This window comes from Crocodylus porosus, unplaced genomic scaffold (genome assembly GCF_001723895.1).
Source record: "Crocodylus porosus isolate Cpor-Errol unplaced genomic scaffold, CroPor_comp1, whole genome shotgun sequence".
NCBI lineage: Eukaryota > Metazoa > Chordata > Crocodylia > Crocodylidae > Crocodylus > Crocodylus porosus.
In genome coordinates this window covers 4,019,318-4,046,330 of record NW_017728940.1, presented here as the reverse complement: position 1 = coordinate 4,046,330, position 27,013 = coordinate 4,019,318, and the positions used below count along the sequence as shown (strand labels likewise).

Here is a 27,013-nt window from a genome sequence, read left to right as displayed (position 1 = left end):
TGTTCCTGGCACTCAGTGTGGCTTGCCCCGAGTGCTGGGAAGAGCCCAGTGCCGTCATGGGTCTAAGCCTGCTGCGGCAGCCTGTTGTCTCGCACGTGGATCCGGAGGCATTTGCCTCCCAAGAAGAGCCCAGCACAGCCCCCAAGCCCACAGCCCCCCGGGGGGTGCAGAGCAGCAAGAGGCACGCCCCACACACCCACTGATGGTTCCCTCCACAGCTGGTGCCAGCCACTTCCAGGGCCACTGAAACGGGCTAGCTTGAGTGTAGACAAGCTGTGTCGCACCCTGTGCCTCCCAGGGCTCTGCTTGTCCACACTTGCCCCTGTTGCAGCGGCCCTGGGAGCAGCCAACACCAGCTGCCTGCACCATGGTGCGGCATCGCCCAAGAGCTGGGGTGAGTGGGGATCGGCAGAGCCCAGGCCTGGGGGGAATGGATGGAGCACGGTGCTGCTCAGCGGCTGCAAGCACTTAGCACTGGCTGCTCCTGGGGCCACTGCAGCAGTGGCTGGGGTGAGTGCCACTCTGTTCCCTCTGCTATGCTACCTTGTGCATCCCTCCCCCGCTCCTTCCCTAGTCCCAGCCTCACTCACTCCCCTCCCGCACTGCTATGGGAACCTATCCCTATTTGTTACATTATAAAGTAGGTTTTCTTTATACAAATGAAATTTGTGCCATTCTCTGGGAACGCATGTACTGCATAAATTGAGGAAAACCTGTATGTCTGGTCATCAGTTCATAAAGCAAGTCTCCTGTTACGTGTAGTAAAATGCCAGTGAAATGTTCCATGTTTATATGGAGGGCCACTCCAGTAGCTCTTGCTATTTTTAAACATAAATAACTTGACTATATTGTGGGTTAGTTGGTCAAGCTCCTTTATTCACTGGTTTTTGGAGAGCTTGTGAGAGCAAAGTGCTGTTGATGATAAGCAGAACAAATATTTCACTAATTTATACTCCACTAGATTGAAAATGGCCAAACTAAGTTTTCTTTTTTTCTTTTTAAACTGTTGTGTTGTGTTTTCTGGTGTGAAGGATTTTGTCAATATGCTGCCACTTTTTTTTTCTTTTCTATGTGATGAAACTGAAACCTTTTGAAAACCTTTTTGCAGTTTTTATCTAGCTCGAAGTAGGGTCCTGTAGGTAGAGCTAATGAGAAGAAATTGCTTTCCAAAACATTGTTATGGTCAGAGAGGTGACAGCAGAAATATAACATCTGTGTAATTCATGCTTTAATTTCCTTTGTGTCTCTCATAGAAAATGAGACTTTTACAATTTACAATTCAAAGTGAACTTTTTATTTTTCTGCCGACCTTATGAATTCTTTGTTTCTAGAAATTGGGTGTTTGTCTTCTTGAACTTAACCACTGGCAATAAAAATTCTGAAATTGGAATCTAGCTGAAAAGTTTGTTGCTGCAAGAAACAAATTACACTGCAACTCCTGTGGCTATATTAGTTCTGCAAACTTGACTGATATGATTATAAAAAAAATAGACTAGGCAAATAATGCTTACATGCAGCAGATCTAGAAATATCCATTTTTTAATGTAATTGTCCTTTACTGTTTCTGCTTCTGGCCTACATGCTCTACAATTCTGTATCACCTCAACTTCACTGATCTCAGTAGATAGCAGGATGTACTGTCGCACTCAGTAATGCAGCTGGTGCATGTTGAATGTATCTGTTAGACTTGGCTCATATCTTCAGATTCAGATAATATTGTTAGAAAATAAATGCTTCCAAAATAGTCTCATGGGAAGAAGCAACTAAATGTTTCGGCATTATGTTAGGATAATGTCCTTACCATTTTACTTATACCTACAGTGAACTTGAAGACAAGATCTATATATATTATATTTAATCTCGTACTCCATGCACCCTTTTCATGAAAATTAGTTATCCAAAATTGAAGAGCACGTCTTAAGCGAGGAAATGGATTTTTGCACTGGGATGGAGGTATGGGCATGCTAGAATGGCTGCTGGGAGCTGTCCACATGGAGCAGGGGTGGAGTCCACTTTTCAGTTATCACTCATTCTCTTTCACTGCAGCTCCACAGCTAGAGTTTTAACCTTTTCATAGCTGCTGCCAATTTGGCAGCAGCTTTTGGCTCCCAGGCTGACAGCTGCAAGAGGGTTAAACCTCTGGCTTGGAGCTGCAAGGGCAGGGTGAATGACACTGACAAGTGGTCTCCATCACAGCTCCATTCAGCCATAGGCAGTCTGTGCTGTGGCAGGTAAAATGCTGGAACCCGCCCCCCCCTACATTTTGCTTGCACAGAACAAGGTGCGTGTCTTATTTGGGAGCTGAAGGAGGTACAGAAATAGATCTGCTGTATTAATGCAAGGCTTCCATTACTTGTAGTGCTTAACTCTTAGTTGTAACCTCCTCCCTCTTAACATATTTCAGTATAAAAAAACACAATGCATTTGGCTCCAAAGGACAGAGTAGATACTTACTTACTGCAGTAAGTCCAGCAGCCAAATTTACTGGGGTCTATTCCAAAAGTATTTCAGGCTGCTATCATTTGCCAGTTGCACTAATTTCCTAGTGTATTTGCTAATTGCTGAGTTCTCCAATTGCAATAATTTGGAGTAAACATATTTCTAAGTAAAATTGAAAAACCACACAGCATGGATGTTTTTATTGTTGTGTACAGTCTAGCTCCCTTATAAGGGTAGATATTTAATTGTTTCCTGAAGGAAGTATCTGAAGAATCTCATTTTTCAAATACTTCCTAAGAACAATAAAAAGACTGTATACCTTATTTCTCACATACAACATGCACCTTTCTGTCAAAATTGCAGTGTGTATTTTAAGTGTAAGTTCTGCTTTTTTGCTGGGAAATAAGCATGCTTGGAGATCCTGGCATGCCAAGCAGATTGCAAAACAGTGGAGCCCTGTTTTAACCTTCTCACATCCGTAACTATTGGCTGAGTGCTGAAGCTTGTGTATAAAGCAGCAAGTGAGCAATGATTTGCAACCAAGGGTGCCACAGTGCCTTAGAGCAGGGGCGGGCAAAATACAGCCCGCGGGCCAGATCTGGCCCACCAGGCCATTCTATTCAGTCTGCAGAGTCTCTTAAAAAAAAATTTAGTAAATTAATATTTATTCACCCTGGCTCCCTGTTAAAGCTGGCTGGAGCCAGGGGCAATGGGACCCAGAGGGAGCCCTCAGCAGGCTTGAGCAGCCCAGCCCTACCCACCCCCAGCCAATTTCTTACTTTCTTGCCTCTGCTCCAGCACCAGGTGGCTCCTGGCTGCATCCCCGGACCGCGGAACATGGGACCACGCTGGTAGGGGTGTGTATGTGTATGTGCAAGCGTGTCTGCAGGTATGAGGCAGAGTGTGTGTGTGTTCATAGGGTGAGTCCCACACACACCTGTCCATACACATGCACCTACACCTCCCCTTGCACTGCCATACACAAACCTCATCCACCCTTTCCACACACCCACAGCCCCCACAAATCTATACCCACCCCCCACAATATACAAGAATAAGACTTCATTTTAAGCTATTGTGCAGTCACCTGTCCATACACTACACAAACGCATGTAAATCAGGACAAAAATATTTTTTGAAATCAAATTCATGAATGTTGTAGATGCTCACTTTTTAGAATATAATTTGGTATTTTTCTGATTCTGAGATGGCAAACCCCTTGCTGAAAGGAATACTTTTGGGGCAAGGGGAGGGACTTACGGTGGCAAGGCCAGGAGTTGGGGGTGGACTTCTGGTCACAAGATGGTGACCGGGGGGTGGGGTACCTGTCAAGGGGCAGGGCTACCTATGTGGCCCTTGACAGCTTGCCAAAACTCGGTAAGGGGCAAGCTCTTCCATTTCAAATGCTTCTCCTCCTGTTTATTACGGTATAGTTTCTTCCCTGCCAGCTGCTTTTCCTACCTAAGTAAACTGTTTACTGGGTTGGGACTGGCCATCAATGTTTACAAATGGGTCCTGGTACAAAAAGGTTGAAAACTACTGTTGTTTATGACACTTCGTGGGTTAGTCTTAGATGTTTACAAATATTTTCATAGCTGCAGCATGACTTCTTCTTAGATCTTGCTTATTTCAGTTGTAAAAGAAAAAATGGAATGAAAAGCAATATTAATCTGTCAAAACAGGTTTACACTGTGATATTTATCTGGTTTTTTCTGTGATTTTTTTATGTCCCTCCTTGAGTTTTGAGCATAGTTCTTCAAAGCCTGTGGATGAACACAGTACATTTAGTAATTCTTTATCAGTGGGGGCTTCACTGGCTCCCTGAGCTCAGTTTTTCTTGTCTTAGCAGCTGGAGTGCCAACGGGTTAGATGAGGCTTGAACAGAACAATGGATGCAACAGGCTTTGAAGGCTTATAGAGACCCCTAGACACAGAGCAGCAGGCAGTTTCCTCCATAGCACTGTGTAGACCCCTTGCAGCCATCAGTGACATGGTAAACCTTCATCCCCAAAGACCTCCACAAGTGCAAAGGGGCTGATTTATAGGTGGAATGGGACAGATCCTCTCCCTGAGGAGTATTAATTTGACCTTACCACCAAGTTTCCTGAAAGCTTCACCACTTGCTTTACTCATGTTTTGAATCCATATTGTTCCAAGACCTCCAGCCGGTCACCCCCACAACCATTCTAGTGTCAGCTGTCTCGCATCCTCCCTTAAAGTATAGGCAGCGGTAATAAATGTATCACTACCAAAGGAGACTGATAAAAGCTGTTATGGTGAAGCAGTTGTATCTGAATGATTCAGTAGTAATTTGAATGTAGCAAAACCTCTCCAGCTTTAACCCTGCTCTAGTCAGAGTCAAAGGTAGGGTGTTTTAGCTAATTTGTAATCCTACAACATCATACAGAGGAAACAGGTTGTAAGAGCTGCTGCATCTTCCTAGGCATCAACAGCAGCCCCCCACAGTTATTTTTTTAAATCAGCTACAATGTACTTTTGTCTACTCGTAGGTGGCCTATAACATGTTAGACCAGCAGTTTTCAAACTTTGAGCTGAGCTCTTCTTTGAGCTACAGATTTTTGTTCCTCTCCTCCCTCACAGATGAACAGCACAGCCAGGCACAGGGCACTCCTCATCCTAGCAGCTGCTGCAGCTTGGCTTGGTGGGCACTACCTGCTGAGGTTCCAGTACCTTCTGCCTTGGCCCTACTTTTGCTCTAGGCTGTATGCCTGCTGCACTGGGGTCCCAGAGGCGCACTAAGAGAGCCTGCTGCAGGCTCATCCCCCTGCAAGGCTGCAGTGGTGCTGGCTCCTTGCAAACTCCTTGCCTGTCCCCCCCCTTGTGCTGCACTCCCCCCCCGCCCCAACAGTTTTTCATAGTTTGAAAACAGTTGTATTAGATTCTTCTTAAGCAACATTTCCTCTGCTTCTAAAGCCCAGTGCTGTAATTCTTGCTGCCATCCTCCTGTTCCTTATGTGTCTGTAAACACCCATGTACAGTGCACAGTAGGAAAATATGTCTGTGCTTCCCTGAAACATTCCTCTCTGAATAATGTCTACAGTGCCATGCCAGTGGGGGCATCAGCATATTTTGCTGGTGGGGGCAGGCAGCAGCTGGTAGGTCACTGGCAGCAGGGGAATGCATTATTACAGGGGTTTTCAACCTTTTTGGGTCATTGTACTGCCGGTGGCCAGTCAAGAAGGCAGGAGTCCCCTGGTGGCCAGACAAGCAGGGGGTGTCCCCCAGCAGCCGATCAGCATCCGGGGGGGGGGGGTCCCATGGCCAATCAGTGAGCATGCTGGCAGCAGTGTCCACTGGCGAGTGCCCCCTGAGGACATCAGAAGTACCCCCAGTTGAAAAACCCTGCATTATCAGGTAACTCCAGAGTTGATTCAAATCCACCTTTTAAAATTTACAGTTTGCTTAATATGCTTTGAGGGGAAAAAGAATACTTTTTCCTAATAAAGAGCATAGTAACTTTCACGTAATGACTGCAAATCACAATCCTTCTTTGTAGATTTTCACCTATTCTGGATGATTTATTTGTCTCTAGAGTGAGCTACATCTGTGGACACTTTATTAAAGGAAATTTGCAGGCAAGACTAGATCAATTGTCCTGTTGTGCAGTATTTCCTGTTCTTCATGCTAAGATCTACAGAAGCTGGGAGTGTTGCTGGTTGACTGATTTGCTGCCTGGGCCTGACCAGCCTTAACAAGGAGGTGGAGCCAGTCCAGGCCCAGCAAAGTATAAAAGGAGATTCCCTAAGCCAGGGAGCCAGCGAACAGGCTGCAAACAGAGTAAGCATTTTGCAGGCCAGTTCACAAATTAGTTTTCCCTCCCCCTTGCTTTTAAGAGGAGAGCCTTTCAGCTTGGTTGAGGAAGCAGGGACAAAGGAACCTGTTGGGGCCAGGGAACAGACCAGCTTCCAGGCAAGTTTGCTAGGGAAAGTGTGTTTGGAAGAAGGGCAGTAAGAGATGGAAGGCAGATGAAGAGACCCAGGGAAAGGCTGGAGGATATTACAGTGCTAGAGCCGCTTCCGCTGCCTCTGCTTGGGGCAGTGGAGACCAAACCTGTGAAGTTTCTGTCCAGGCTGGGCTGCTCACCATCGAGGCTTCCACCGGGTCTGAGTTTTGTGTTGTGGGGACTGTGGCTTGCAGGTTCTTCCCAGTGGCAGTCAGGTTGGGGGGGTGACTGTGGTGTGAGCAATGCCTCCTGGTGGTGTCTCTTGGGGAACAGGCAAGAGAACTGCAAGAGGAGGTGATGAGGCTCTGAAGCATTTTCTGCCATGAAGAGGTTATCGATTTGATGCTGGAAGAGACCTCTGAGGCTGAAGGAAGAACTGCCAGAGGCAGTGCTAGAAAAGATAGAGGACATGAACTCTCAGGAGGGTGGAAGCTTTGAAGCCTGTGACATGGCAGCAACCAGAAATCTTCACGTCCACCTGCAGCAATTTGTCTTGAGGACAGATATGCGGCCTCAACAACAGAGAAGGAGGAGCATGTTCCATTGGTGCAGGAGGATATGCCAGACCTCACCAAGGTGGGAAGGATTGAGGCACCCGCCACCAAGAAGTGACAGGTGGTGGTGGTTGGAGACTCCCTTATGTGGGGGATGGAGGGAGCCGCCTGCCGACCTGTCCTGTTGTCTTGGGAAGTCTGCTGCTTTTCCGAAGCCTGGATCGAAGATGTCACAGTACCGAGACTCATCTGGCCCTTTGACTATTACCCCATGTTGCTCATCCATGTGGGCACCAGTGATATTGCCGGGGAGATGCTGAGTGGGTCAAAAGTGATTATGGGACTCTGGGTGCAAGGGTGAAGGGATCTGGGGCTCAGGTCATGTTCTCTTCAATCCTTCCAGTCAAGGGAAAGGGCCTGGGCAGGAACAGGTGCATCCTGCAAATTAATACCTGGCTGCGCAGGTGGTGTCACCAGCAGGGCTTTGGCTTCTTTGACCATGGGATGGTGTTCCAAGAAGGATTGCTGGGAAGTAATGGAATCCACCTGACAGAGAAGAGCATCTTCACAATCAATCTTGCTAACCTAGTGAAGAGAGCTTTAAACTAAGTTTGTTGGCAGGTGAAGACCAACGCCTTGAGGTAAGTAGGGAAGTGGGAGACCTGGAGGAAGAGCAAGCAGGAGGGGGCAGCAGCAGGGGAGGTGTTCTCATACTTCCTGAGAAATCGGGGCGATCAACTAGATACCTTAGGTGCCTGTACACAAATGCATGGAGCCTGGGAAATAAGCAGGAAAAATTGGAAGTCCCCGCACAATCACAAAACTATGATATGATTGGAATAACAGAGACTTGGCTTGAAGCACTGTCATGGATGAGCACAAACTGCTCAGAAAGGACAGGCAAGGGAGAAGAGGAGGAGGAGCTGCACTTTGTGTACAAGAGCCATATGATTGTTCATAGCTCCAGTATGAAACTGGATAGGCCTGTTGAGAGTCTCTGGGTTAGGTTCAGCGGGGAGAGCAACAAGGGTGATGTAGTCAGTGTCTGCTATAGACTACTAGTCCAGAAGGAGGTGTTGGATGAGGCTTTCTTCAAACAGCTAGCGCAGGTTTCCCAATCACAGGCCCTGGTTCTCATGGGATACTTCACTCAGCCTGAAATCTTCTGGGAGGGCAATATAGCAGTGCACGGGCTGTATGGAGAGTGTTGGGGACAACTTCCTGGTGCAAGTGTTAGAGAGACCAACTAGGGGCGGTGATCTTGACCTGCTGCGCGCAAACAGGGATGAATTGATGGGGAATATAGTAGTGGATGGCAAGTTGAGCAGCAGTGACCACAAGATGATTGAGTTGAGGATCCTGAGGAAAGGAAGGATGGTGAGCAGCAGAGTAAAGATCTTGGACTTCAGAAAAGCAGACTTTGACTCTCTCAGGGAACTCATGGGAAGCCAGTCTGGGGCGGGGGGGGGGAGAGAGGAGTCCAGGGGAGCTGGCTGTATGTACTTCAGAGAAGTCTTACTGAGAGTACAGAAACAAACCATCCCAATGTGCAGGAAGACTAGCAAATACAGCAGAAGATCAGCTTGGCTTAACAGGGAACTCTTCAGGAAATCAAATCACAAAAAGGAGCCCAGAAGAAGTGGAAACTTGGACAAATAACTAGGGAGGAGTATAAGAGCATTGGTTGGGCATACATGGATGAAGTCAGGAAGGCCAAAGTGCAGTTGGAGTTGCAGCTAGCATGTTGATATCACCCAAGAAAATCTTTATTGGTGTACCCCTACTAAGAATGCTGTACTTGAGAGACTTGGTCCTTTTTGCTTAAACACTCAATTATGATGATCCTTTCTCTGCTGCCACGCCCTTCCCCTCCCCCCCCACTCCTTCCCAAAGGCACTCAAACCTATGTCTTACAGATTTATAACATGTTAAACTGGACAGACAGCAGAATGAGTTTTACTTGTTAGCTGTTTGTTTGGGTTATATGGTAGAAGTAATGATTTCATCCAAGTATTTATTTTAAATCTGTCTTTTCCTACATGGAATATTGAAGTAGTAAATGTACTCTGTGAGAGACAGACTCTGGAAGAGTCTGCTAGGCTTATCAGGCTGGAGAGCTGTGGCCTTTTCAGTCAAAAGGCATAAACATTTTCATTGTTAAATTCTCTCCCTAAGGAATAATGGAAAAGATTAGAAAATTTGTCCACTGTGATAGGTCATTTACTTCCTCCCATCCTGAGTTCTGATGCACATGGAAGCTGCTGAGCACTTTAATTACTGTTTCTGGAAGCAAATAGATTAGTCACCAGTTTATCAACTAGACTTACAAGCAGCAAAATATTTCTGGATAAAGGAGCCACTCTGCTAATGGAAGGCTTTGTGTTGCTTTCTCCTTCAGTTGGCCATGCATACATAAGATAAGAAACTTTTCTTGCCTAATACAGGAGAATTTCTCCCTGGGGTAAGACTGATTGTGCTCTTCCCAATTTTTATGAAAACTTTATCAAAAGTGGTGACTTGTCAGGATCAGGGTAAGCCTATTATCCACAGAAGGAAAAGAACTCTGAAACTTCAGCAAATCCTTTTGTTTCAGCTGTGGATACAATGCTTTCTCTCTTTCTGGTACCCATTCTCTGAATGACCCTGGAAAGATCATTTGGGAAGGAAGGGATAATAGAAGTAAACTTTGGAATTGTTCTCAGAAAAACTCCCTTCCTGCTGCAGAGCTTTTCTAAAATTTAATTGAGCCTTGCAGCTATTTTGAGTGTAAAGAAATGGAGGGAAAATGGAGGGAATGTCAGGAGGTGGGACATTTACCTGTTGCCTCCGATTCGTTCTGGCCCCAAGTTGCAAACCATTTAAAGTAGTCATTGTAATAGATTCATGGATCTCCACAGAAAGGGCAGTATATCTCTGTGTTACTACACAGAGGCTATGTATGTGTGTGTGCTTGGGCATGTGAACTCAACTAAGAGAATGTGTTTTTGCAGACAAGAAGGGAGCCAGAAATGCAAAGGTGGAAGGCACTAACATTCCTAAACACTTGCCCAGATTTTTCTCTCCATCTCTTCCCCATGTACAGGTTTTTCCTCTTAGGAGTAAGAATTGAGTGTCTGCAGAATGTTAAATAGTTGTTCCCGGAGCCTTTGGGGGATATCAGTTCAGACTCTCATCATTTGTAGGTTTAAGGCATTCAGAGAAGTAATCAGTGATTAAGGCTGGGTACACATGTTTAAATGGTCTGGGGAAATTCTTCTAGGTTTGTTCTCCAGGTAGAAAAACTTATGTGGAGATGCTTGAACAGAACAAACAATGCTGAGCCCTTGAAGAGAAGACGACTTGCAGGGCTGGTGCTCCACACATCGTAGTATGCTCTGAAGACTCCCTCAGTCTGCTTGGAGACAGATGGCAGCAGTATACTGTGCACCTCTGATTGACTGACCCAGGCTGCTCAAAATCAGCTTGTACCTCCCTGCAGTACAGTGTGGGATTGTGACGAGGGCAAGTTTTGCTCCCTGGTGGGCTTGGAGTCTAGTGACTGATATGCCCCACCTGGGAGAGGCATGGGAGCAAAGCACCCTGGGATGCAGGAAGACTGCTGTGGTTTCTCTTGAAAGAGAATGTGTAAAGACATTTGCTTTCTCAGGAGAAACGCTCCCTGGTTGTTCCTGGGTTATTTTTCTCTTGGAGCAGCCATTTTTTGCTTTGAGAGAAAAATGCTGAACATCTGTACACTTACTAGTTTTCTTCCGGGGCAGCCATGACTCCAGGGAGAAACTGAATATCTCTATGTGGCCTAAATCAGTGTTCAAACATCAGATCCTCTTGGCTGTTTTTTTGAAAGGGAAACTCCTATTCAGGCTAAAGCTTTAGAGAACAGATGGAAATGTGGCCTGCTTTAGTACTCCACAAAATGGCCATTTGTCCCAGGTCTCCAGGCATGAGTCTTAGGATACTGAATTCCATGAGCTGGGGAAGTAATCACAGTTCGTCTGGAATGGAGGCTCAAAGTCTTCATCTTTATTAGACAGGCAAGGTTCTTTGAGTAGATGTGATATCTTTTATTAGACCAACTGAGTAGTTGGAAAAAAGTTCTTAGCAAGCGTTCGGGCGCAGTCACCCTTCCTCTCTCCTGGCATTCAAAGAGAAAAACCCCAAGAATATAGACTTCACTGCGTTATTTAAGTAGTCATGTAGACTCATTGGTCATCTGTCCCTGAACATCAGGGAAGGAAGTCCTTTCCTTGCAAGAGAATGGTAACTATGGTGTGTTTATTATTATTGTTGTAGTCTTTTTTTTAAAAACAATTCTAAACTTTAAATTGAAAGTAACTATCCTTCTGCCTAAATCAGGTAGAAATATTATTGGTCTAACATTGTATGTTGTAATGGCCCTAAAGAAACTTCAGTTTTGTTGTCTGAGCTGTACAATGAGGATAGAAGTAGAAGTAGTAAAAGAGTCTCTTGTTTTTTCAAGGGGAGAAAGGTACTATTTAAGACAGCTTGCTTCAGAGCATTGAAGGCAGTACATTGGGCATATAAAACCCATTACACTGGAAGTTTAGGTAGGATCACCACTACTACAGTTAATCAAGGGAGCTATCTGGCATTCATATTCTCTGATGTTGGTAGTTAGTGCCCCACCATCAGCTAATGTATAGTTCCAGAAGAGAATTGCTGATCGTTTTGAGCAGTGCTGAGCATCTGGTCTGATGCATGAAATTAAAGAGGAATTTTTTTGGTTTGTTTTACCAGTCTAGATCCCATCTCTCAAATTAGTGTGGTCTTTGAGGTGTTGTGTTTTAAAAACAACAATGGCAATTTCTCTCAGCATCTTAAGTGAAATTCAAATCTCACACCTTAAAAAATAACACTGAGAACTCCTTTCAGAGATTTAGTTGAGTTTGGCAAGCTGAGCCTTGCATGTGAAAGCACATGACGCTGCTGAAAAATCCTAATGTTTTTTGGCTTCTATTTTCTGTCAGGAAAGAGTGTTATGCTCCCAACTGTCTGGATTAATATAGAAGATCTTGTGCCCATGTCTGTGGGGGGTGGAAGTGACTTGACTTAACTGAGGGAAGCTTCTCTGTTGCTTGCTTAAAAATCTGATTTTTAGATCAAGTTAATATAGTTAATTTTTTGTGAGTATCATCCATCCTGTTCCCAATTCTGTATTCTACCTCCACAATCATTTGCAATCTTCTGATATTTCTCAAAAGCAATTGGCTACTTGGCAATGTAATATAGTCTTGTATTTAGTGTACTCTGTAGTAGCTGGGAAAAATCTTATGTAATCTTTGTAATCAAGTAGTGATCCATAATTGGGAGACTTACGTCTTTGTTTAAATGGAAGAGAGATTTTTTAGGCAATGGATGGCGGCAGAAAAACATAAGGTAACAGAAACCTTTTAGGGTTTTGAAGGAAACCTTTGCAATGGGATAATAATAATTGAATGAAAATATTTTTATAAAAGTATTGTGATAACCTAGAAACATTTTATTAGTCTTCCTTTTTAGACACACTTCCATATCATAAAGACTGGCCAAACTCGTGTTAGGAAACTTTAGAGGGATCGCTTCAAAAGAAAGTCTGAGGATACTGGTCTAGTGCATGAATAAAGCTCTCTATCTGCTTTTTATTTCTTCAGTTGTTCCAAAGACCGAATGCGCTTGCTGTTCAGCAGCTGACAGCAGCACAGCAGCAACAATATGCATTGGCAGCTGCCCATCAGCCACACATAGGTAAGTCTTTCATTTAATGGTCTGTCTTTATTGGATTTCTCTTGAGTAGATGGCTAATACTTGCTACTGACTATCTTTGAAATATCCTGGGGTGGGGAGGAGTGGCCAGGCTTTTTAAAACATAACTGTGGTTTTTCTAATATGTGGGTGCTAGGCATGTATTTTAGAAACAGACGATGTTTAAAGATTATTTTGCAAAATTTTGGTAATGCCTTATTGCATACTTTACAACATTCATGTCTGGCAGTGATGACACACTTGCCCTCACTGAGAACACAGTTCAATAATGAGAACATTTCTTAAGTACTCATTTATTCTGAGCCAGACATAAATTGGGGTAACCAGGACAATGAAGTGAGAACATGGATTTTTAGTATAGAACTTAAACTCAGGTCTGAATTTTACATCTTTGTCTAGTTTAGCTTTGCAGTCCATTTTTATGTCTTCCCACAGGATGGAATTTCAAGTTGTTCAGGGTATAAATGTTTAAGATGCCTTTATTCAAATGTGTTGGTATTCACAGTATTCAAGAAAGATTGACTTGTGGAGTGCTGCATTTAGTCTTGTATATTTGGGGGGAAATAGAAGAGCTGTTGAAGGCTTGCTCATTGATGACAGTGAAATTGTTTAGTCATGACAAATGTTTTATTTCTATGTGTCAACCAGTCAAATTAGAGCTGGAGTAATGTTGTAGCCTTGATGGTCCAGGAAATGTGAGGCAGGTATCTTTCAGGGCACTTCATACCCAAAAGATTATTTATATCTGTGCCAAATATACAACTGGTCCAATCAGAGATACCACCCACAAAAATCCTTGCCACTAACAAAACCCATCAACTATTCCAAGCCATGTATGTTGCCCTTCATCTCTAAATCAGGTGGTCCTCTCCCCTTACTTAATGCCATTTTATGAAAGTACTTTTAATGTCTCAAGTGCCTTGAGATTCTTTGTCAAACTGGGTCATTTGACCTGCGGTACAAAACTGGACTAACTCACCTTCGAGCAGCTGTTGCCTAATCCTATAGTGATATGTGTGCATTATACTATAAGGACACAAGGGAATTAAATCAATGTAAATTTGACCCTGAAGCAGGGCTAAAGTTGGAGTTTTGCTATACCTATACTGTTACAGGTTCATGCACATGCAACTATTACAGCTTCCCTGCTGCACCCTCCCAAGCACTCAAACAGCATTCTCCCCCACTCCCTTTTGAAGCCAAAGTGTTGCCTGCCCTATAATCACAGAAGTGACTGCAGTGTAGCATCTGCTACTTAAGATGGCACTAAGATAGCTATCTTGGGTTTAGGTAGTAATCTAGCCAAGGCAGTATGGAAACCAGCACTAGCTAGTTCTCCTTGCTTTCCTGGCTATGTTTCTGCAGTGTGCTCTTAGTTTAAAGGTATGCATCAATACTACCGAATAAAAATTAACTGAACTTTTTCTACTATGTTTTTTCTAGCCTTTTTTTTTTCTTTAGGGGTGCCATGTTTTGGAATCAAGATCCATTTGCCTATACATCATACCTTTCCAACCAATTTCGCATTAGGTGGTTTAAATAAGACTGAAAACTTTAATCCCCATTGTCTATAGCCTCCAGAGAACTGCATGTGAAAATGTATATGATTTGTCATCTAAAAGTGGCTGCCAACTTTTCTTACTTTTAAATCAGAGCCCTTCAAACCTATTTATGCTGTTCATTTATAGCAAGATGGTTAGTCAAACTGTTTTAGGTATTCTGGTAGGGCTGCAGTTCTAGTCAAGTTTGTTTTTACTGACAGGTATGTTTTCAGCAGGTTTAGCTCCTGCTGCCTTTGTTCCCAATCCATACATCATCAGTGCTGCTCCCCCAGGAACAGATCCATATGCCGCAGGACTTGCAGCAGCTGCAACATTAGGTGAGGCACTTTCATTTGTTCATTGGATAACTTCTCTTTTTATGCCTAAAATGTTTTACATGCCACAGTTGGTGCAGACTTAATTTAATCCTTTAACTGTGTATCAGTGTAGCCTGGGAAAATTATTATAAGCCTTATAACAGAATTTCTGTTTGCATTTTAAACCCTTATCCCTAGAGACTAAATCCTCTAATGTAGGTATAAGTCTCAATGTGGGTTCTGAAGTTGAGAACAACTACAAAAAAATCCTAGTGCACAATAGGTAAAGTTTTGCTGTTGGAATGTACTGTATTTTCTCACATTTATCCTGCATGGTTTTCCCCAAAACCTGTTGGGGAAAATTGGGGTGCGTGTTATGTGAGGAAAAGGGAGCCTCAGAGGTCCAGAAACTTGGCTGGAGAGTGGTAGGGAGGATGGAGTGATGGCATTGTTCAGTTGCCACAACTGGGAGCTGTGGCCGTTACCACTGTTGCTGCTCTACCCCTCTCCTCCTGCCTTTCGCTGGCAAATTTCCAGACCTGTGAGCAGCACCCCCCTCTCCCCCAGCTGCATGCTGACTCTGGAACCATGTTCTGGGGTGGACGTGTGTGCTAAGTGTGGGACTGCACGTTGGCTTAGAGGCCGCATGCCGGATTGGATCTGGCACGTGGCTTCGGAGCCAGAGTGCAGACGAAGATGTGTGCTGCTCCAGAACCAGCATGCAGGGTTGGACTTGGTACACGGATCTGGACCAGCAGGCAGTCCCAGACTTTGCTCACTGAGTTGGACCCAGCACCCAGTGGGACTCCAGTCCCTTTTTGTGTCTTATCAGTCCATGGCTCCTATACACCATATAGGGCCAGCAGCAGGTTTGGGAGCAGGCTCAGGTCCCTAGCTGCTGCCCCTTGCATACCTCAGTTGAAGATTCCCTTCCTACGCCTTTCAGGCTCCCCCTTAAAATTCAATGTGCGTACTGTAGAAGGGGGTGTGTTACGTGTGAGAAAATACAGTAATCCTTCTGTGCGATTGGAGTGTAGTTCTTTTGCACACTTTTATTTCTTATGTAACGCTTGAAAGCCACAAGTTTTTGAAATATGCCTAATGAATTTTAGGGAGACAGAGACACTTTCCTGCCAAGAAAGTGTTAAATACAATTTGTTGTTTTCCTTTTGCGATTTGCTACAGTTAATCTGCACCTATGTCTCCCCTCTCCCCTTTACCTTATATAGGGGGCCTTTGAAGAATTTATTCTTTCTATTCCCTCAGTTATTTTATTCCAGGCCTTGGATCCCAAAAAGTCCCTTAGCAGCTCTGAGGCTTTTCACCACTGCAAGTTAGTGCTAGCAACAGGGTGAAACTTGTTTAAACAATATGGAGTAAGAAGCTTGAGGGGTGAATGTTTTGTGGTTTAGCAGTTGTTACATAATTCTTTACTAGCTTTTAACCTTTGGGGCCATACAGAGGTCAAGTTCAGGTAGGATTGGGGCAAGTCTGACCATTCTCTGATAGAGTATATAAAACAGTATGTTATGGATTATAATTTTAAGTCTCCTTTCTACCCTCTGGTTGTCATTTTGAAGATGCATCTCAAATGTGCTTGGCATCTAGGAGGAAAAGAAGAACAGCACGATTGATAGGGTAAAAGCACACTGTGTTGGTGCACAGGTTAAGCTTACATGGAAGAAAGCCAAGAACAAGAGAACAAGGATGTTTGTAATAGTTCAGGAGTCAATTAAGTGTCATATGACAGTGATTATCTATTTGTGAATGAATGAGTAGAACTCTCTGAGGGAAAGAAAAAATACTAGCTTAGTAATAGTAAACTAAAACTTTGCAGTGGCAGAAGACCACTGTTGTTGTTTGTTTTCTGATGGGGAAAAAAAGTCAAGCCTGTAACTACATCCAGAAGTATAAAAATCAGTAAACCGATTTAGATTTACTTTTTTGTAGTAGTTGAGATAGAGAAATGAAATTACTGAGTCTGGGTTGGTTTTATTGATTTAGGTGACTTTAAATGAAGTGTCATGTGGCTAAATCTTTCACTACCAATTAAGATTATCTTAAGGGATATTGTATTCTCTCTCTGGGGCTGTCAGTCCAGTGACTCCCCATCCACAAACACCAAATTAAGTTTTTAAATGAGTATTGATTTGGAAGAAGGAAAGACTGCATAGATTTGTGGAAGGGTATTTATGGGTTTAGTGTTGAATTATTGAAGGCGACATAGCTGGTTCTGTAGTACATTTAGGAGATGCAAAATACAAAAAGATTTTTGGGTATTAAGAAAATAGGATACCTCGACTTATCAACAGTTAGCTGTTTGTGATTTTGCACTTTTACTGATACCAAATTCTGTGACTTTCTGATACTACCTGATGATAGGATTATATAAGTGAAGTGATATTTATTGTTTGTACTGGGATCCTGGTCATAGACAAATGCCATTGTGTTAGATACTCTACAGACACAAAGCAAAGGCATATTATTGCTCATAGATGTTTGATATGAAATCTTAAGGGAAAAAGTTTGCCAAAAGCATATTTGCTTATTGGTCCCATGGTACTCCTTGAATGATACCTTCTGAAAGGAATATTTCATGTGAGCTTTAAGACTGTGATTTTAATGGCACAGTGCAATAGAAGGCTTGACTTCAAAAGCCCAGGATAGTGTCTTTTTTTATGTGATCTTAAGAGTAAAGCAAGGTCAGTCATTCTTGAAATGAAGAAAAGCTGCAAGTCTGGCAGCGGTGACACATTTGCCCTCACTGCGAACACTGTTCAGTAATGACCCTCGCCATGCGCTCGGTCCAGCTGAGCCAGACTTGTAGGTGTGCTTGGAACGCTTTGTGGAAAAGCAGTCTGCAAACTTGAAGAACTTGTCTCTTTTTTTACATTTGAAGACTGGCAATTTTAGGGAGTAGCCCCTAGTCAGGAGATCAGATTGTGTGCGTGTATGGTAGCAGAACTAAAATTAAACTAAACTATGCTTCCTTTGGTTTATAATGGAGATGGCAATATTTATCCAAATGAAGACTGTTTGGGCAAGTTGCCCGCCCTGTGGTTACACGTTTCTTTAAAACTGAGAATATTGTAGCTGCCTTTCTCTTCAATGCAGAATTGTGGCCCTCAGAAACCAGTGGTTCCATCATGCCGTGACTGATCTGCTTTGATTAGGTATTGGCAGACAGCTATCTACTTCAGTGTATGTGCCCTTGGCTGCGTAGGTCAACATGGACAATAGCATTCTGGGAAACGGGCGGTAGTCTGTATTGTGTTCATGTGCGGTTGTGACAGGAATAAAAGGCATTTTCACGCATAAAATATGTTTGTTACCTAGAAACAGATCTGTTGAGTAAGCATAATGGTCCATTACCACGTGATCAATATGGTGACTGTGGGCTCTGTGGCAGAGCTCTAGAGTGAAGTGTGAACTTTGCCCACTCTGGATTTATGGCTCGCATACTGGCATCGAAGCCTCGGCTACTCATTTCATGGCCGAACTGCACCGGGGCTGTGATGGGTCTTTAGATGCAACAATTGGTGCAACGTAACCCCTTGTAGAAAGGCAAATTTTAAATGAGTTAAAGGCAGCAAACTAAGAGTAACCATGTTACTGTTGGTGAATTTCAGCATCTTGCAGCATAATACAGGTTGTTATCTGCAACCAGTGCACCCTAGTAGTTTGCACAGATTGAGTCCAGACTGCAACAAAATGAATTGCTCTCAAAGCACTTCAGTGTGATTCTTTTTTGAGGCAAATATTCATTTTTATAGATTCCTTTTGTTCCCTTCGCTGTGCCCAGATCTATTGCCTGATGGCTTCTTTTTGTATCTTCCTGTTATTACCATCACTCTACTTTGTGTGCTGCATCTTGGAATAGTTCACTGCTTCTTGCGAGCCAAGTATCCACATTCTCTTCATGTGTTTGTTAAATGTGTTCCATTGGCAAAGTAATTTTTTTAATTAATTCATGAGACATAATTATGGGTTTTTTTCATTACAACATTTTGTAATTGAACTTTCATCAAGTTAGTTAATGCATTATGTATTTGAAAGCATTGCTTGTCTGTCTTAAAATATAAGCCGTTTTTCTTTGGCTTTCTTCTTGCTGTCTGAGTTTGAATACTCCTTTCTGATGCAGTGTAAAATGTAAAGCAGACACAATTGAAAATTTAGTGTTGTGTGTATATTCAGACAAGCATGTTGCAATCTAAAGTCATTTTCATTGCAAGAGTGAGTAACAACCCTTGAGATAGGCTTTGTGTTATACTTAAAAATATAGAAGTGAAAAGATTTTTATTAACCTACTGATCTCTCAAAAAACAAAACATATCAAAACATAAAGCAGACAAAATGTATTGCTTCCAAACACGGTTCCATTCGATGGAACACATTGTGCCATTAATTGCAGCATACTGCTTCCTTGTCTAATTGTATGCCAGTCTTCCTTGAATAGATTTATTTAAAGATGTAGGCCAAGCCAGTCATCACCAAAATAACTGTGCGCGAATCCTGGAAGTTGATATAACCCACCTGAAACGCAACAATTCAGAATTCAGATTTTTCTGTTCCCACTTAAGGTAAAATATATATAAATGTATTGTTCTGTAAATGTGCCCTGCAGCATAAAGACAATCTGGCTTTTTATTCATTTATTTTTTGCTAGTTAATCTATTTTTCTTTTTGCTAAATAATCTAGTTGTATACAAAAAGGGCTTGAGAGACTTAAAAAACCCCCAAAAAACAAGCACCTTTTTAAAAATAGGTTTGGACAGTTTTTCAGGACAGTCTAACTTTTTGGGTTGACTGCAGAATGACATGACAAACCAAAAGACTTATGAAAACAAAAGAGACTTTTAGCAAGCTGTATCAAAAAACCTGCACTTATACCAAGGAGTTGCACTTTTTGGATAGGATTTTTTTTTTGTTAAGGGTTTGTCATTTCCCCTTTTAGTTAGTGTCAAAGATCACACTAAAAGAAAAATGGTTTGGGTTTCCAGCGAACCTGTGAGTGAGCAGAATTGATATGCTAGGTATATCTAAAGCAAAAAAAAAAAAAAAAAAAAAGGAAGAAAAACCTTCAGGCCCTGCTTGTACATTATCAAAAAAGAGTTTAAAAAAATAGCACAAACCCATAGTTTTTAAATACTTTGTGTCACGTTAAAGTTTTGTGGAATAAAGTATGATGTGAGCAGGTATTTTTGATGACTGTTTTGGTGGCAGCTCTTGTTTTATTACAGAAGTTGACTGAATTCCCCTTTGGCATTTTAGGTCCTGCAGTTGTTCCTCATCAGTACTATGGAGTACCTTGGGGAGTGTATCCTGCCAGTCTTTTCCAACAGCAAGCCGCCGCCGCTGCTGCTGCAACTAACTCAGCAAATCAGCAGACCACACAACAGACCCAACAGGGGCAACAACAGGTAAGATGCAGCATATTTTTCAGGTGCAGTTATTATCTTCGATTTGCGGTAAGCGTGTTGTTAAGACATTGCTATTTCCAGCTGTAGCACTTCTGTGCCAAGAAAGGGTTAAACATGTGACAATCCTTTGGACCCCATAAAAATGAGGGAGATAAAGTATTCACTGTAAATTGTAGAGTGGGATTATACCTTTCTTTCCACGTCTTAGAGTTTTCTGCCTGTAGTGCAGTGATTCTCAACCAGGGTGCTGCAGTACCTTGAGATGCCTTGAGATAAACTCAGAGATTTTCCATCGGAGTCCATAAAGTTAAAAACTTTCTGCTCCACTGTGGGTTTTCTGAGTTCTTTGCAGTAGAAGAATTGCTTTAGGCTTTTTGGGGGGTAATAAAAAAAATCAAGTGAAAACTAAGAGCTGGCATTTTCTGAGGAGTGCCTTGAATTTATCGAAGGGAGCTTTGCCTCTAGATCGGTTGATAACTACTGCTGTAGACTTAACAAGCACCAGCTTTAGCACAGTGTTGCTAGCTGCCAGTCTAGAGTGGCAGCAGAGTGGGTGGAAGGCAGCCAGGAGTTAGCCTGGTGCTGGTACAGGAGCTGCCTGGCTGAAGCTTCCTCCCTGCCCAGACTGATGCTGCAGGAGGAGGAGCCACTACTGGAGGCAAGTGGAGCTGATCAACAGCCGAGCAGCTGCCATTGCAGCTGTACCAGGAACAGCCCTGCTGAAAGCACTGGGCCTAAGCATGCATGTGGTGTCTACGCCAGGTGGGATCAGGCAGGGCTTGATTCCATGTGGAGTGCCACAGGGGCATCTGTGGACTGCACCACCCAGGTGAGCTGTGCTATATGTGCCCCTTCCTCCCTCCCCTCACTCTCAGCTGGCTCTTGCAACCCAGCATCTAGGCGGCTGCTTCCTCTTCCCCCCACCACGTGTGCACATGACACTCCCTCCTACCCCCCTTGAGGCAGGGCATGCAGGCAGTAGATTGAGGCTCTGTCCCTGGCCGCACACTGTGACTGCCCCATGACTGTGCCCTATGATCCTGGCCTTGCCCTCCCGTCCCCCTCGTGAACACTACTTTCTGTCCACCTGCAGCCCCACCCATCCCACAGAAGTTTTGCTGAGTTGTTGCTGGGGGGGCAAAAGGGATGCTAACGTGGCCCAAAACAACTCATCAAAATCTCTGTGTGGCCCCCAGGCCCAAATAACAGCCCACCCAGGGCTATTATGAAAGGAGGTTATTTAAGAAAGGTCTTTGCTGCAGATGAGTTAGACATCCTGCTAAATACATTGGAAGTTGTAATGAGGAAAACGGTAGCATAGAAATGTTAGACCCCCCTCTACAGATGCAGGTAGCGGCATGATTGGATCTAACGCGCAATCCACACAATTGCACCTCCTGCCATGCCATATGTGCATGGTAGGAGGTGTGATTGTGGAATCGCACATTAAATCTAATCATGCCTTATTGCCAGTGTAGTGGGAGCCTGATCCTGGGCTTCCCTTAGCTCTCCAGGACGCAGGTCCAGGCCTCTCATTCCCAAACCAGAACCCCTGAGCCCTGCTGGTTGCCCCTTACTCCCCACCCACAGCCTCCCCAGCCCTGCCAGAGGGGGGCCTCTATCTGGCAAGTTCATGGAGCCAGGGGCCCAGGTCTGTAGCCCTGTGCCCCCTTTAGCAGCACCTGAGCCCTGGCTGCTGCCCATTGTAGATGGCAGCTGCTGTGGTAGAGCGGAGCGCAGAGCCCGGCTACACGAATGGAGACCACGGGGGGTGGGCTGCCTGCTATGGACTCGGGTTCCCCACCATACTGCCCCCACCCAGGAACTCCATGGCCTAGCAGGTAGCACCTGGCACAGCGGGACAGAGCAGGACCAGGTGGGGAAGCTTGTTGCCGCCACTGGGAGCTCCGCGCCACCCTGGCACAGGGCCCTCTGCCCACCTGGCAGCAGTGAGGGGCACAACTCAGCACCACAACCCCTTCTGCTGCCAGGCAGAGAATTGAAATTATGCACAAGTGCTCTTGATAAAAAAAAAAAAAGTGGGCATCTGTGCAAAGAAATTGTAGTAGAAACAAATTGGGTACCTCTTACAGCAGCAGCCAGAACAGTTGCCTTTGGCTGTCCTCAGCTGTGTTATATCTGTTTAACGTGATGGAGATGGCTTAATCTTAACATAGTTTCTTCATGCTGACACATTTTCTCAACTCAACCCAGTTGACAAGGAGGGGCACGATCTGTTTTGCAGATTTTGTCTTGGTATTTGTTCAACTTAAATGTTATGACATGTTTTGACTTGTAACTGTTCTGCCTGCTCATTAAATATTGGTTGTCCAGAAGAAAAGAAGTATGTATAGCACACAGGAGTTTACAGAACATGGTGATCTAAGTAACATGAATGAAATTTTACAGTTGACGAGTGCGTGCCCTTAAAAGGAGCAGTATAAACAGCTTGTGAGCACTTTTGTCAATGACTAATTCAAAATACATCTTTGAGTGGGTGGGTAAAGGAGGAGGGGGAAGGCTTATATGACTTTTGGAAAGTCTGTTGAAACTACCTTTTTGAAGTGCAGCAGTAGACACAAAGCAGAAAACTTAAAACTATTGCAAAATTATAATATGTGGAAAATGACATAAACTCTATATGATGCATCTTCATTTTGAATAATATGTTCAGTTTTGACTCCCTGTAGAAAACTGAAAATTCAGTTTGAAAAAAAAATCCTCCAAAGGAACAACAGAAACAGTGATCTTTAAGTTTCTGTCAAGGGCTTAGGAGAAAACTACTGGAAAGAAGAATGAAGGAAGAGATGTAATATAGAATAGGCTAGCTCTGTAGATGCCATTTACATGCACAGGAAAGAGGGAATTTAAGATTATTGAAGTAAAGTGAGTGAATGACTTGAAATCCTTTTTTACATAGGAAAGTACTGTAAAACTCTTCTGTAGGATCATTTTGGAATATATCATACATGTCTAGGAAATAGTGTCTGAAGTTTGTATGGGGACCAAATGACAGGCTGATCAGAAGATATTTATTTCCTCATTTATACTGTCATGGGCAGATTTAGGATTTTGAAAAAGGGTGGGGGGTATAGGGGGTGTGGTGCATCATCACATATAACACAGTTTTCTCCCATTGAAAAGAAACTAGAAGCTTCACTGATCAGTAATTACATTTTTAACTCCAAGTCTGTTTTTATTGTAGCAGAGTGAAAATAAATCCTCAACTAATTTGTATCTGTATGGAAAAATAAAAAGTTAGCCTGGTAATCTGATCAATATTTTGTTGTTGTTGTTGTAGTGTTTAAAAATAACTTAGACTAAAGTTGTAACAAGTATGTGCTGATTCTTTAGCTTGGCTAGTTATTAATGTTAATTAAGCAAATAGTAGTGCTGATTCTGTTGTTGCTTCTAAATTCTCATAGAGTACCACAGGTTTACATTATTGTAGCGATGAGTGAAAACAGTGTCTACCCTTATGGGTGCATTCAGACGAGCATGGACATGTGGTATGTGGCGCTGCAGACCCATGTGCTGTGCCACATGCTGCACAAGCACACGTTCCTCTCACTGCTACTTCGCAAGGAGGGGAGGTAGTGGGGTTGACCCTGGGAGACCCATGCCTTAAAAAAGAAAGTGGGACAGCACACGTGGCGGAAGTGTACACAGCCCAAAACTGGAGCCTGGCCAGCCAGAGCCACGGTCCTGCAGCTGGCCAGGCTCCATGCTGCTTGGTCGCCTTTGCTGCAGCTCCTGGAGGCCCCCAGGACCCCAGGCAAGGCTGCTAGGGCCAGCACAGTTGCTGGCCCCAGCCTCCCCTACCCCACTTGGGGTAACATGCTGTGTGCCAGAGTGGCATACCTTGTGCCACTGCTACTTGTCCCTGGGGAAATCTACGAGGTTATACCTTAGAAGCAAGCTGAATTTCAAAATCCACATCAGCCATCTCAGGTTATTTAGCTAGAACTCATACAGATGTCCAGAGATTGTAAATTTGACTGGTTTGAGATTAGAAGCTGCTGTGTTTAATTTAGGACCAAGGTTGAAAGACAGCCCACTGCTAAAAGAGACACCAGGGTAGACTTTACACAGTTTTATCATCCAGTATCTCATGATGCTTCAAGGCTAGAAACTAGCCGAATCCATTATACCAGTGGTAATTAGAGAAGCTCGGTCTTTGCAGTAGTATACAAAATTCATTTTTTTTGTTTGTTTTTTTTTTAAAGCCCTTATTTCTGAGTTATGAGAGATTGGGCCTTACATCCTTATTCTAGTAACCTTCTTCCTCATTGTAGTCATCGTATGAACTTGGCAACTGTTACCTTGAAAACCATTAATCCAGAAACTAATGTTTTATACCGTCTTAAAGCCGTTTCAGCTTATAAAAATAGTAATCCTTCATGCCAGTGATCAGAAAGCGAATGCTTTGCTCCCTGACACAGTTAATCCCCAAACCTCTTCACCTTTCATGTCATCAATGAGAACAGACTGAAAAGAATTCCTGCGCTTACACCAAGAAATACACATATAGGGGAAGCAGAAGAAATTATGTGCTACAGACTTGTGCTTTAGGCTTGGCATTCAAAGCAGAGAACTGTCCCCTGTAGGTATGTGCTGAAATGGTTTTTGCAGTAGTTATAGGTTATTTCAAAACAACCACAACTATAACCCGTAGAACCCTCAATTATTTTTGTGACTAGAAAGATGGATGCAATGCTTCTGATTAAGTTGAATGTAAGTGTCTGTGTATGTGCATAGTAGAACCTGGATCATTTATATCCACGTGGTTCACAACCTGCTGAGTTGAGGATGAGTTGTTCACCAGTTTGCTGCAGCTTTGCTTCAGAAGACACTTATTTACCACTCAGCTGGATCTCATCAGCAGTCTGGCACAGCTGATTAGAGAAGCAAGAGCATTTGGAATAAAAGTCACAGCAAATCTCTTTGTGGTTCCTTCTGGCTGTTTGGCATGGCTCTGCATACCTGTGTTTACTTTACAGACCTTCATCTTTATAGAGAGCTAGAAACCTAACCAGGGGAAGTATCTGGATTCTTTCTGAATTTTTTAGGTTTTGCCCTTGTTCATCTGTTCTTTAGTTGTTTTCAAAGGTCTGGCAGTGATGACACACTTGCCCTCACAGAACATTGTTCAGTAATGAGAACCTTGCTATGTACTCAAGAGGAGCTGAGCCAGAAATTTTGGAAACCTGCTACAATGGTGTTTATGGATGCTTTCTCTTTTATACTTATGACCTCATAAGAGGTAGCAAATGCATAGAAGCAGCAGTATTTCACTTACTGTAGCATGTCCTGTTATATGAATTCAGCACAGTGCACTAGCATTGTGCATGCTCACAGTTTGGTGAAGCTGTTGAAACCACATAAACTGGAATAGATTGGAAGCGGGATAAGCTCATGTTAAACTTTGATAATAAAAGAAAATCTGCAGAATATATTTTTAAGGCATATGTTACTTTAATCTTCTTGTCCATTCTGCTGATGCTTAAAATGATGCTGATGCTTTTCCTTTTAATAACTCGGGAAACATTTTCCTGTGATGTATGATTACAGAATGTCAGTAGTATGTTTGGTACCATGGGACAGCTTTTTAATAAGGTTTACTTGTGAGGATGTGCTGACTTGTGTAAGGTTTTGACATATGATCACCCTATCAGGGAATGGCAAGAAAGGTCAATCCTGATGTCCCTTTAATAACAGGATGCTGTTCTTCAATCTCAAGAGCTACACGTTAGTATATGCAGTTTTTTGTCATTATTACCTATGACTAATTGTCATGTCATTTCGTGATGGTTTCATGCTTGGATCTACCACATGGAAAACCCAACTCGGCTTGTGTCATCAGCCTACAGGTCAAGCTACCCCCAAGTCTTTCCGTTTAAGTTGTCGGTTTAAATGAAGTTTCTATATGCAGGAGCAGCCAAACACCTTCAGTAGGGCAAATATGATGAATAACCATCTTTTTCCAGTGTTAGTATGTGTTTCTTAAATGTGTGTAGAGTGTTTCAGGTTAGACATGGAGGGGGAACAGGAAAAGGCCAAGAAATGACATTTTCTGAGTATAGGTCCAATAAACCTGAGAGGAACATGCCATAATGTTGTGAAAGCAGCTCTGTCTATTTTAATATAATTATGGCACTTTGTAAGTGATAGTATAATTTTTCTTCTTTCTATTTTAATGAATACTCTGTCAGAGTTGCCATCTTGCATAGAAATTGTAACCCGATAAAGAATGCCTCATATTCAAAAACTTGTCTAACTTCATTCCAAGTACATAGTTGGTCCAATAAAAGGCATCACCCAGAAAAATCTTGAAAATGTAGAAACTGTTTTCACTTATTCTCTAGTCCAGTGGCCAGCAACCTTTTAAAAAGCTGCGGGCTGGAACAACCCAGCCTTGGTTTGAAATGGACCAGGTGGCTTCCACCTGGTGGGGAGCTGCGTGTCGGCCAAGCAGCTGGAAGCTGTGTTCTCACTTCCAAAGCTTTCGCCCTATTCCTCCCTCCCCCTCCCAGGTGTGATGCAGTTCCCCACTGGCTAGAAGCTGTGCTCGGACCAGTCAGGGGGCATGGGGGTGGGGGAAACAGTGACATTATGAGCGCAGCGTCCAGCTGCCCAGTCTCAGTGCAGTTCTGTGCATCTGGTCCTGGCGTGGGCACCTGCAAAGCTCTCTGGCTCCATAAGCCAGATCCTGTTGGTGACCCCTGCTCTAGACTCAAAGCAAATAGCCCAGTCAGTGATCCTATTTCTCTCTCAGGTTCTCCGTGGAGGAGCCACTCAGCGTCCTTTGACCCCAAATCAGAACCAGCAGGGACAGCAGACTGATCCACTCGTAGCAGCTGCAGCAGTAAACTCTGCTCTTGCATTTGGACAAGGGCTGGCAGCAGGGATGCCAGGTATGAACTCTGTTAATGCCGGTTAAGGAGGTCACGTAACAGCACTAATTTTCTCAGAACCATTTTTGCTTTAAAACCGAGCATGCTTGCCCTGATGGTGACTTTGGCTGGACAGCGCTTTGTATATTCTCATTAGTTTGTGGGTTGGCAAATGACATTTGCCC

General features: G+C 43.4%; 1 protein-coding gene across 6 annotated transcripts in view; it reads left to right on the top strand.

The window, feature by feature from the left end:
- Positions 1-27,013, top strand: part of PUM1 (pumilio RNA binding family member 1) — a 131,641-nt gene that overhangs the window by 68,658 nt on the left and 35,970 nt on the right. For 3 of the 6 annotated variants that reach the window (XM_019548019.1, XM_019548021.1, XM_019548018.1), the window contains exons 8-11: positions 12,546-12,639; positions 14,420-14,536; positions 19,787-19,935; positions 26,711-26,849. In XM_019548019.1, the coding sequence (XP_019403564.1) occupies positions 12,546-12,639; positions 14,420-14,536; positions 19,787-19,935; positions 26,711-26,849 (499 nt within the window). The remainder of the gene's footprint in view (positions 1-12,545; positions 12,640-14,419; positions 14,537-19,786; positions 19,936-26,710; positions 26,850-27,013) is intronic. The other 3 variants (XM_019548024.1, XM_019548023.1, XM_019548022.1) reach the window with 2 other exon arrangements.